General features: G+C 49.7%; 1 protein-coding gene across 1 annotated transcript; it reads right to left on the bottom strand.

Annotated features, from left to right (window-relative positions):
• Nucleotides 1-5,828: 5,828 nt before the first annotated feature.
• Nucleotides 5,829-11,697, bottom strand: LOC123160938 (carboxyl-terminal-processing peptidase 3, chloroplastic). Its single transcript, XM_044578789.1, has 12 exons — nt 11,241-11,697; nt 11,074-11,155; nt 10,817-10,947; nt 10,630-10,716; nt 10,478-10,556; nt 9,637-9,725; nt 9,317-9,358; nt 8,651-8,770; nt 7,837-7,923; nt 7,603-7,752; nt 6,556-6,663; nt 5,829-6,442 (listed from the first exon to the last, which is right to left on the bottom strand). Exons 1-12 carry the CDS (start codon nt 11,562-11,564, stop codon nt 6,194-6,196), a joined length of 1,548 nt encoding a protein of 515 aa, XP_044434724.1. The 5' UTR covers nt 11,565-11,697; the 3' UTR covers nt 5,829-6,193.
• Nucleotides 11,698-12,190: the final 493 nt, after the last annotated feature.

Here is a 12,190-nt window from a genome sequence, read left to right as displayed (position 1 = left end):
TAACCCTCGGTACTGCGGTTTTTTCCGAAACTTCTCTGGAACACTTCTGGTGTCCGAATATAGCTGTCCAATATATCAATCTTTATGTCTTGACCATTTCGAGACTCCTCGTCATGTCCATGATCTCATCCGAAACTCCGAACAACCTTCAGTACATCATATCACATAAACTCATAATACCAATCGGCATCGAACGTTAAGCGTGCGGACCCTACGGATTCGAGAACTATGTAGACATGACCGAGACACGTCTACGGCCAATAACCAATAGCGGAACCTGGATGCTCATATTGGTTCCTACATATTCTACGAAGATCTTTATCGGTCAAACCGCATAACAACATACGTTGTTCCCTCTGTCATCAGTATGTTACTTGCCCAAGATTTGATCGTCAGTATCAACATACCTAGTTCAATCTCGTTATCGGCAAGTCTCTTTACTCGTTTCGTAATACTTCATCCCGCAACTAACTCATTAGTCACAATGCTTGCAAGGCTTATAGTGATGAGTATTACCGAGAGGGCCCAGAGATACCTCTCCGAAACACGGAGTGACAAATCCTAATCTTGATCTATGCCAACCCAACAAACACCTTGGGAGACACCTGTAGAGCACCTTTATAATCACCCATTTACGTTGTGACGTTTGGTAGCACTGGTAGAAACTAGGGTTCTACCCGATCTAGGGTGTAGCCTGTAAGGGAAGGAGGGAGGAGGTCGAAGAAGATTGCGCGGCGGCCGGCGGCTGGGCGCCATCCTTGCGGCTGGTGCGACAGCGGCAGACGCAAGAGGTGGCTAGGGTTAGGTCTCCCGGCTCCCTAAGGGAAGTCGAGCAAATACTGATTGCTTCTTGCTTGATTAGATTGATATATCTCCTCTCCTTATATAGAGAGGTTTACTTGACTCCTAAACAAACGATAAGATAAATGGGCTAAGCCCCTAATAACGATAAGATAACTTGGGCCACAACCCACTAGGCTAAGCCCCTAATATGACAGTCATAAGACTTCTCCCCGCCTGCACAAACAGCTCGTCCTTGAGCTGTAAGGTGGGGAAGTGCTTGCTGAACTCCTCGAGGTGATCAACCAGCGTCAAACACCTTCACGACAGATGGGGCGGTCAGGTCAGCGGCGACGGCGTCCTCCTCAATGTAGTCTGCAGCCTCCAGGTAGAAGAGTCGCGGGCAGACGTGGCCGGGTGTGTAGGGCTCGTCGCAGTTGAAGCACAACCCTTGGCAGCGACGCTCGAGTAGCTCGGCTGAGGTGAACCGGCGGAACGGGCGTGCCGCGGGCGCAGCAAGGGGGGCCACGGAAGCCTGAGCAGGCCGACCCTGCGCGGGAACATCTGGTCCGGGTAGCGGCCCAGTGGCCTTGGACGGTGATGCCTGCTGCATGGCCAGCGCGCGGCACTCGAACGCGCGGGCGTAGTACATGGCCGTCTGGAGGTCCTGGGGTCCCTGCAGCTCGACGTCCACGCGGAGATGATCTGGCAAACCGCATACGAAGAGTTCGGCCCGCTGGTGAGCCGTCACGCTAGATGCGTGGCACACCAGGGCTTGCAAGCGGTCGGTGTAGTCTTGCACCGTATAGGTGAAGGGAAGGTGGCCCAACTCAGCCAGGCGGCTCCCGCGGATCGGCGGCCCAAAACAAGGAGGCACATCTCATGGAAGCGCTCCCACGGGGGCATGCCGCCCTCGTCCTGCTCGAGAGCGTAGTACCATGTCTGGGCTACACCGTGGAGGTGGTAGGATGCCAGCCAAGTGCACTCCGACGCGAGCGTGCGCTGCCCACGGAAAAATTGGTCGCACTGGTTGAGCCAGTTAAGCGGGTCCTCCATGTCGTTATAAGTGGCGAAGTTGATCTTGGCGAACCATGGCGGCGTCTAGGTCGGCGCGCCATGGACGACTGGCTCGGCGGTGCGGAGCAGTGATGTTGACGGCGCCCGGTCAACAGTGGGGAGGCCGTTGTAGGCCCCCACGGAGCCGGACGAGGCCCCAGACCGCAGTGTGGGTACCGATGGGTGCCCAGCCTCCGTGTAAACTGGCGATGGCGGAATCGGGGACGGTGACGGCGGAAACTGGACCTGCTGCATCGGGAGGCCCCCCAGTGTGCACTGGCCCAGTCCGGAGCTGGGCGGCGGCGGTGGAAGCTGTATCGACGTGGCCGGCGCGGTTGGCGCGGCTGGGGCCGGCGCGGGCCAGTACGGCCACTGCGGCGCTGGGGTGGGCGTGGAAGGCGCGGGTGGCGCCACGAAAGTTGGCGCCGGCCACTACGGCCAGGACAGCGCTGGGGCGGCCGGCAGTGGAACCTGGACCGGAGCCGCAGGTATGAATGGCGAGGCAGGGCGGCGCGGGCCAGGCCGGCCACTGCGAGCCCTGGGCGGGCGCGGACGGCGCAGGTGGCGCCGCGAGCGCGGGCATCAGCCATTGGGGCCAGGGCGGCGTTGGAGCTGCCGGCGACGGGAGAGTCGGGTAGCCCCCAGCGATGGCCGCGGGGACCGAGTACCACGGCAGGGCCGGTTGTCCGGAGGGGACGGCCGGCGGAAGCGGCGGTGGCGACCCGTACAGGCTGGCCAAAAACAGGCGGATGCCCTGGACCGCGACCACCAGGTCATTGAGGACACCGGCCATGGCCTCCGGAGTGTACTGGGTCGGCATGGTGGACGGTGATGGCGGCGAATCCTTGACGGGGGGCGGCGGCTGGCCAGGCGACATGCCAGGGGTGGGGGCGATCGGCAGCGACGAAAGGGCCAGCGAGGCCGCGGTGCTCGGCAAGAACGCAGCGGCGGTGGAGGAGGTGGTGGCGGCAGCGGTGGTGGTGGTGGTGGGCAGCGTCGGGTTTCGTGGTGGTGATGACATGGTCAAAACCAAGCTAGCTGATACCAAACTGGTAGAAACTAGGGTTCTACCCGATCTAGGGCGTAGCCTGTAAGGGAAGGAGGGAGGAGGGAGGAGGAGATTGCGCGGCGGCCGGCGGCTGGGCGCCGTCCTTGCGATTGGTGCGACGGCGGCGGATGCAAGAGGTGGCTAGGGTTAGGTCTCCCGGCTCCCTAAGGAAAGCCGAGCAAATACTGATTGCTTCTTTCTTGATTAGATTGATACATCTCCTCTCCTTATATAGAGAGGTTTACTTGACTCCTAAGAAAACGATAAGATAAATGGGCTAAGCCCCTAATAACGATAAGATAACTTGGGCCACAACCCACTGGGCTAAGCCCCTAATATGATGGTCATAACAAGCACACAAAGTGTTCCTCCGGTATTCGGAGTTGCATCATCTCATAGTCTGAGGAACTTGTATAAGTCATGGAGAAAGCAGTAGCAATGAAACTGACACGATCATAATGCTAAGCTAACGGATGGGTCATGTCCATCACATCATTCTTCTAATGATGTGATCCCGTTCATCAAATGACAACACATGTCTATGGTTAGGAAATATAACCATCTTTGATTAACGAGCTAGTCAAGTAGAGGCATGCTAGGGACAATATGTTTTGTCTATGTATTCACACATGTACTAAGTTTCCGACTAATACAATTCTAGCATGAATAATAAACATTTATCATGAAATAAGGAAATAAATAATAACTTTATTATTGCCTCTAGGGCATATTTCCTTCAAGGAGCGTCGGAGCCCTGGCGGGAACGAGGAGTTGGGGGAGGAAGAATGCCATTGCCATGCCCCGCGGGAGAAGAGCCAGGGCCAGAGAGCTGAGAGAGACGAGGCTTGAACTGCATGGAGGAGGAGCCCGAGAAGGAACGGGTCGGGGGACGGGAAGGGCCAGCACCGACACTAGAGGAGCGATGAGGCAGACGCTGCCACGACGGAGCCACCGGACCCCGAGCCGGAGCCGGACGCTGCCCCGAAGAGGATGAGCCAGCACCCCCGCCTGCAGCCGCCACCTCCCACGGATCCGCCGTCGGCGAGCCCGCGACGCCAGATCCAATCGCTGGAGCGCCAGATACAACCACCGCCCGAGCCTGCTCATCATGCTGAAGCAACTCTGACCCCGCCACCCACGCCTCACGGGCACGGGCCAGCTGCTCGCGTGACGCCCGCTCAAACTTCATCTTGGAGTGAAGAGTGGCCTCATAGGCTAGATCCGCCCCAGAACCAGGTGAATCCTCGCGCGAACGCTTACTCCCCGACAGGGCCTCGCATGAGGAGCCCCTAGACTTGTCCATGAAAAGGGCCGCCACGAAGGAGAGGAGGAGGGGAGGGGGAGGAGTAGATCTGAGGAAGCAACGGATGGGGAAGCGAAACTTGTGAATATCCGCGGCGGAAGCCGGAAACCCTAGAAACGGGGGAGAGGAACCCCTCCTCACCCATATATAACCTGACCGAGCCAAGCCCACTTGGGTCGGGCCAGCCAACTGGGCCGCAGAAGAGGTGGGAGGGACAATGGCCACTACCAACTGTCCAAGGCCCACCCGGGGGAGGGGAGGAAAGGCAGCCAACGAGGCCAAAGGGGGAAAACCAGGTTGCGACCCATAGGCCAACACAGGATCCACCAGGCCCACCCGAGCCCGAGGCCCACTAGCGCCCACAACCCGATCCCGATCTAGGGTTACCACATCCGTCGCCCACCCAGCGCCGGATGAGCCAGGCGGCACCCGCGCCGCCGCTGTGGCCAGAGAGGAGGAGGAAACCGCGGACGCAGACGCATCAGACTCCGGAGAGCAGAGCAGGCCGGCGGCTACCACCATCCCCGCAGGCAGAACGACAGGGGAACCACCAGCCAGAGAGGGAGCAAGATGCTTACCAGATTTGCGACGGCGGCGACCAACCCGTAGCCAGCCAGATCCCTCTTCTGGCGAAGCCACCGGCCCGCCCCGGCCCCCAGGAGCAAACTTCCGGGCGCGCACCGATGCCCTGGCGGCCAGCGGCGGCACCGACGAGCCCCTCGCCGGAGCAGCCTCTGAATTAGAGGAGGAATCCTCATCCGCGACGAGCGCCCAGAAGCGAGAACCAGGCGGAGCCGAACCCGAAGCACGGACACCAGACGCAACGAAAGCGAGGAGGGAGGAGGAGGCGGAGGGGGCGACGGCACGGTGGGGGAGGACATCGGAGGGGAGCGAGGCGGAGCAGGAGGGGAGCGACGGAGGGGGGACGGGGAAGGAGGAGGGGAGAGAGGAGCCATCCAAGGCTACGTGTTTCGCAGTTGCAATCAGTCAATTCAATTTCATGTCGGTCAACTCTCCTTCCACCAATGTGATGGTGCGTCTAGTACTCTCTCCGTTCCTAAATAGATGACCCAACTTTGTACTATCTAAATACATGACCCAACTTTGTACTAAAGTTAGTACAAAGTTGAGTCATCTATTTTGAAACGGAGGGAATAGTAATTATATGTGAACAAGTTAGTATAAAGTTGGGTCATCTATTTTGAAACGGATGGAATAGTAATTACTCCCTCCGTTCCTAAATGCAAGTCTTTGTAGAGATTCCACTATGAATCACATACGGATGTATATAGATGCATATTAGGAGTAGATTCATTCATTTTTCTCTGTATGTAGTCCACCTAGTGAAATCTCTAGAAAGATTTATATTTAGGAACGGAGTGAGTATATGTGAACAAAATGTGATTGTGCGTCTAGTGGTAACCACATGATCTATAACTTCAGCATATTCTCGTACGCACGCGGTAGAATTCTTTTATGTAGGCTAGTGTAGCTTACTGCATTTCCATTTCGGCGCTGCTTAATGTCGCTAAACAGTGCCAGCAAGTTCAGATGCATGTAATTAACCATCGCACCGCTAGAACTTTCATCTTTCACTTGTTCTTGCGTCTGTTCCAGCGGTATCTCAGCTCGTGCATTCCGCTAGCTCGTACCACGATAAATTGATAATGATGACAGGCAGCCAATGTGCTGTAGTACAACAATACAAGCTACAATTCCAAAACCTGATCAGCTGTCGAATCAACGACGTTGATTCGGGCATATGACCCATGGAATGAACCCCTGCTTCACCAACTACAAATCTTTCTTCTTCTCTCTCTCTCTCTCTTTTTTTTTTTGCGGGGGTCACCACCTACAAAGCTAACAACATATGATCAGCCTATACATTGCTACATCACTATCCAGTGATCCAATCTATACTAACGAATATATACACAAGGTAGGATACAACAGTGTACGTGTAGCCAACACATGAGGTTCAGTTCCGGGTATCAGTGAGAAAGCATCTACGAAGCGGAACCCTTCGATTGCTGAATCTCCAACGCCTGCTCCGCCACCATAATGCACGAGTCCATCTCCAAACTTGCGGCCTCGTTGTTCCCGGTGAGCGAAGGCGCTCTCGGTAACGATAGCGCGTCAGCGGTGCATTGTATGTCCGGTTGGATCCCGACATGGTCGATTTCGTGCAGTGCCGGAGAGAGATACTTTGCAACCGTGATGAATAGAGCAGAGCCATCGTCCAGCTCTGTCACGCTCTGCACCAAGGTAAGGTTTGGTTCAGTTATACATGTTTCTGGAATGAAGCGTGACAAAATCCAAGCATTTAGATCTACACAATATCATGAGTGCCTAGAGAAATCGGCCTTGCCTGTATTCTTCCTTTACCGAAGGTTTTGTGGCCTACCAGAATAGCACGGCCATTGTCATGCAATGCCCCAGCCAAAATTTCGCTTGCACTGGCACTTTCTTCGTTGACCTACACGTTGGCACACACGAACACAAGCGAGAGGCCTCGCATAAAAAAACAGTTTCACTTATTTTATAAATGAACGTTAACAAAGAAACATTCGTGTGATGCTGGTATTTGAGGAAAACAAATATTGCAGTATTAAAACAAAAATCATATGTAACTGTGCTCATTTGCAAATGAGGAAAAACAAACAAACATTGCAATATTTAAACAATAAGCATATGTAACTGTGCTCATTTGCAAATGCAAAAAAAGAAACATATAAATTTTGGAGATTCATCCAATGTTAACTACTCCCTCCGTCCGGAAATACTTGTCCTAGAAATGGATAGGACAAGTATTTCCGGACGGAGGGAGTACTTGACTTGACCTAATGGTCAGGTCTATATTTCTGCTTCAAAAGTAGTCTCACTAAGTGAGAAATAAGTACCCCGTCCAAATTTATACGGCCTACTAGAATTTTGAGCCTAACTTTGACTAACAAAATATGAGTTATATGTTGTAAAAAGTATTACTAATGGATTCTCATTCGAAAGAAGTTTCCAATAGTACAAGTTTCATAACATACAACTCATATTTTATTAGTTAAATTTAAAATCGAAGTTAGCTCAAAACTTGAGGGGGCTCTCTATATTTGGACAGAGATAGTACTATATTTGGACAGAGATAGTACCTTCTGTGAGGTATTGTAAGTTTGTGGTTTTACTCTTTTTTCTTAGGAGAACTAAAACATCATGATTAAAAGCTGAACTAGCAGTGAAGCAGCACCTCTATTCTGCTTGCTCTTTATGAAAGAGGGGAAACATGATGGAAGAATGTGAATCTGATGAATAGTAAATTGTATGCATTTTCTACCCATGCGGATTAAAAAAGCAATAAAGACCACATAGTCAAATCTGCAGAGAGCTTTTTTTGAAAAGAAATGTGCAGAGAGTGGGTACTCACAAGCACCACAAGAGGATCATGTGTTAAAGATTGGCCTTGGACCATATTTATTGCTTGCACATTGCCCTCACGGTCAACGGTGTTCACTAGAGTTTCATCTCCATCTAACCAAATTTGAGCCACGTCAAGACCAGCTGTTACTAAACCACCCTGTTATAGGAAGTAACATTAATACATGATTTTTGCATTGAAATTATAATTTATAAAGACAGACTGTGATGAGAACAGACTGACTGGATTATTCCGCAGATCTAAAATATATGACTGGACACCTTGATCTTCCATCTTTTTAATGGCCCTTCCCATTTCAGCAGCAGCAGTCTGGGTTGAAAAATAAATAAAACATGAGTGAAGGATCTCAAATATCAGTAATAATATTTGCAACTTTGGCAAATTCATTAGCATCAAAATAATCAAATCAATATTAGATTGAAAATAAAAATAGTCGATGTTTTACAATATTACTCCATCCGTTTCTTTTTACTCTTCATGTAAGATTTGTTTGAAGTCAAACTTCGTAAAGTTTGACCAACTTTATAGGAAAAATATCAACATTCACAATACGAAATCATCATTAGATGCATCATGAAATTAATTTTCATACTGTATACGTTTATTATTGCTGATGTTGATATTTTTCAATATAAATTTGGTCAAACTTTACTAAGTTTTGACTTCAGACAAATTTTATATGTGGAGTAAAAAGAAACGGAGGGAGTATCTTGAAGATGGGCAATAAATTCTGAAGTTGGAGAAGATATCGGTGCTGGATTAGTTTGGTGAGTTTGGGTGTGTATAGATGATAGAAGAATAAAACATAACATATGCATGCACATTGGCATGGAACAACCTATCGCTTGGATCCATTTTTCAGTATGACTGGCAGCTGGAATACTCAAAACAGCAGGAATGTCTTTGGTATGATAATGTCGCGTAGAAAGCAATGAAAGAGCCATATAGTTTTGTACTAAGAAGAAGTATAAAATTACAACTTTGCTTATCTATAAAAAACTGCAAGTGCAAAAATATAACAAAGATTGGTCCTTACCTGAGAAAATGCAGCTAACCTAACATACCCAGTCTTGCCCTCATGCCCATCACCCGATCTATGGGAAATAATTGCCGTTGATAGAGGTGAAAGATTGATAACCTCACGAGATAGCTGGACCTTTCGGAAATAAAATGTGCACTTGTAATTAGGAAAGTACAATATCATATGCTTAATGTGGGATACTGAACAAATCTTGGATTAAATTGAATAATGCAACACTTTTCATTTCCAGTAATAGGCTATGGGTGCAATCAATGCAAGATGGTAGCACAGGATAAATACAACCGGTTTGGATGGCGGTCCAATAATAGGCTATGTGTGTAGGCATATTTTCCTATTTTTGCCGGTTGTGGCTTGTAATAATTTTTGGTACTACTTGATGTTGGAAACCGGGACTCTTAAACTTTAATAAAATATGGCTGTGTGCATCGAAATGATGCAGAGGCCGGGGGTGATCCTCCTTTTCTTAAAAAAAACACTTTTCAAATCACACAGATGGAAAATGTTAGCCATGAATGTTTGAAGAGGAAGTCCAGAAATATGTTTTCGTTCAAGGAGGATAAGAGAATCTAAATACATAGTGTTGATGTTATTACGTGTTATTTACTGCATTTGTCTTCAGGAAAGTATTTATTACGTAATGAAAAGAAGTTAGGCATATACCTCTTTTTGCTTTATCCTACCACTCCTTTCATTTCCAGTACCCTGGGTATCAGTTAGAAAATACAGGAAGATGGAGAAAGTTAGGATAGAAGATGACAAAAGTGTGTAACTGAGAATCTGGATGTGATCATTACGTAACGGAGAGTTAGGATTGAGAAATGTTGCTTTTGAAATACAGATAGAAAAACACTAACAAGTACTCCCTCTGTAAAGAAATATAAGAGCATTTAGATCACTAAAAGTGATAAGTGATCTAAACGCTCTTATATTTCTTTACAGAGGGAGTACTTCTCAAGTTGAGGCTAAGAATAAGGGCATACATCCAATAGTTTTACTTCCACAGTCGTTCCAGCACGACCTCTAAGTCTCTGAGCCACAGCTTCCACGTCCAACCCCAAAACACTATTCCCTACAAAACCAGTCAAGATTAAGGGCATATCGTATTATGAAAAGAAGGAGAGCTCGTGAACTCAATAATAACAACAATACTGCACCATCCACCTTAAGACTAGTTAAAAATAGAAGGTTCCACCCTTTTAGTTAGAAAACGACAATCAATCAGGATGTACCGCTCATCTGTGACATCAGCAGATAAGCGTAGTATGTGAACATATGCTACTAATCTCTGCATTGCTATGCTACTTTCGCGGGGGAGAAAAAACTAGTTCTTGAATCTAGAACAACTTGGTTTTCCAATGATGGAAAAGGAACTCAAGAAGATTAGATTAACTAAGTTTTTTTTGCAAAGGTTAAATTGCAGAGGATACATTTTTTTTTGCAAAGACATCATTCTGCCTTAATTGTTCAGAGACACGTGTGGGTCATATTATTGATCGACACCATAGAGTTCATACTTTTGGCAATTTTTCTTTAGTTTCGGTCATTTGTTAATAGATAGAAAGGGCAATAAAAAATCTATTAGTTGGGATAATCGACTAGCCTCTGTCATCTTTAAATATTATCAGCTGTGACCAATGAACATTGTTGTTTTTATAGCCTTCTCGACGGTCAATATCAGCCGAAAAATTCAGTATATGTTGTTTAGCCAGATAGGTCATCAGTGTGTGACTCAGATTTATATGAATTTACAGGGAAGGCTTTTCAAAAGTACGTAGTATCTCCTTTTAGTAAAATGAAGTTTTAGTACAGAGAGTAAAATACCATTGATCTCAACTAGCTCATCGCCTTCACGTATGCCCGCTCGGTCGGCTGGGCCTCCCTCAATGCAGTTCATAACAAGCTGCAACAAGTTTTGGAGATATAAATTGCAACACTCTTATGATGTCCTCTTACAGAAAAAGAAGTGAACTTACCAAGCGTCCTGAGGCAGGGTCCCTATTTATGAATATGCCAACCCCTTGCAAATTCCCATCACTTCCGATCCTGAAACTCTGATATTCCTGCATCTCATCAAACAAACATTAGCCATGTGACAATTCACCATGTGTGAGAACAAACCTGAAGCCAGATAGCGAGGGCATGATCTTTGTCCATACATACCTTGGGGGTGATGATCCTTGTGAAGGGGTCGCCTAGCGTGGACACCATCCCACTGATCTTGCCGTAGGCGGCGTCTGCTGATTTCAGCGGGAACATCTCCACCATCGTCTGCTGAAGTTTCTGGTCCCAGTCTGCACACCGAGCAGAACCACAAACACTAGTGAATTCACTAGTTCACTATAAGCAGCATCAAACACTACCAAATTCACACAATTTCTACCTTTCTACAGAGAACAAGTGTATGCAACCCGGTATACCTTGGTGGTTGAAGGTGGGATCGACGAAGGTCTCGCGGATCAACCCCCATGCCTCCACCAGCGTCCTCTGCACCCGGTTCACCTGCCAAGAACCCAAAACAAGAAATTCACCCCCAAACCCCCCTTTCTTGGAAGATGGTGTCTGTGGTAGGACCATGGAGACCCACCTCTCGGGCCTTGGAGACGGGGAAGGCGACCGTGAGCGACTCGGCCAGCGCCGGCGGCGGGGCCAAGTCCCCGGCGAAGCCGGTCAGCGACACCACGGCAGCGGCAGCGAGCCCCGCAGCCGCCTTCCCCAGCGCCCCACCGTCGCGCTCCGGCGGCGCGGAGGCCCTGACGACCGGCGGAGGCTGCTCCCGCCTCTCCGACCGCACCCGGAGCCTGGCTCTCCCGGCGCCAACACCAAGAACCGGCGCCGGGGACCTCGGGACCCGGCCGGGCACGTGCCTCGCGGCGCGGGAGGCGGCCAGGGAGCACTCAACCATTTCCATGGACGCGAGCAATCACGCAATGCGGCAACGGGGACGGGCGCGGGTGGGCTCGGGGTGCCCGGGAGCGCGCGAGATATAAACCCGCCGGAGTCCACGAGAGGAGCGATGAAGCGGGAGGAATCTTTTTGCCTGTTTCCGCTGGGTTTTGGTGGACAGGAGGAGATCCGTGCCGGGGATCTCTGCGTGGCCTATTCAGGCCTGGACACGTCTCTCGGTCCAGCATTTGCGTGGTGGTGGGCGCAACAAATATGCAGAGGAATATGCAGCCGCGCCCTGAATTTGTGATGTGCAAAACCGGCAGGGGAAAATGCTGCAAAGTGCACAAATATTATGGGAAAGCCTATAAATCACCGGCGGATCGCAGCCACTTTCTCTGCAAGCCGCGTGTCCCATGGGTCATCGCCATCACTACTAGTTTTTGCTCTTGTTTTTTTTTTTTGCGGGTGGTAGTTTTTGCTCTTGTTGCAATTTCTCTCATCGCAACAACGGCTCTGTTCACCTGAAAAAAAAGGCTCTGTTGCAGGATCTGGATCCGTGAGACAAGTCCCCTCTCGTGCTTCTGCCAAGCTCTCGTTGAGTCCGCCGCCTCCCCGTGCTGCCCCGACTGCCTCAACCTCCTGTCGAGT

Source organism: Triticum aestivum, chromosome 7B (genome assembly GCF_018294505.1).
Source record: "Triticum aestivum cultivar Chinese Spring chromosome 7B, IWGSC CS RefSeq v2.1, whole genome shotgun sequence".
In the NCBI taxonomy this organism is placed as follows: domain Eukaryota; kingdom Viridiplantae; phylum Streptophyta; class Magnoliopsida; order Poales; family Poaceae; genus Triticum; species Triticum aestivum.
This window is presented reverse-complemented; position numbering and strand designations above follow the sequence as displayed.

Bases quoted from the DNA above. Each gene is read 5' to 3' on its own strand.
- LOC123160938 (XM_044578789.1), bottom strand. From the start codon at position 11,564: ATGGAAATGGTTGAGTGCTCCCTGGCCGCCTCCCGCGCCGCGAGGCAC. The intron at 10,557-10,629 runs GTAAGTTCACTT...AACTTGTTGCAG, and splicing joins ACCCTGCCTCAGGACGCTTG to CTTGTTATGAACTGCATTGA. The intron at 6,664-7,602 runs GTGAGTACCCAC...GCCAACGTGTAG, and splicing joins ATGATCCTCTTGTGGTGCTT to GTCAACGAAGAAAGTGCCAG.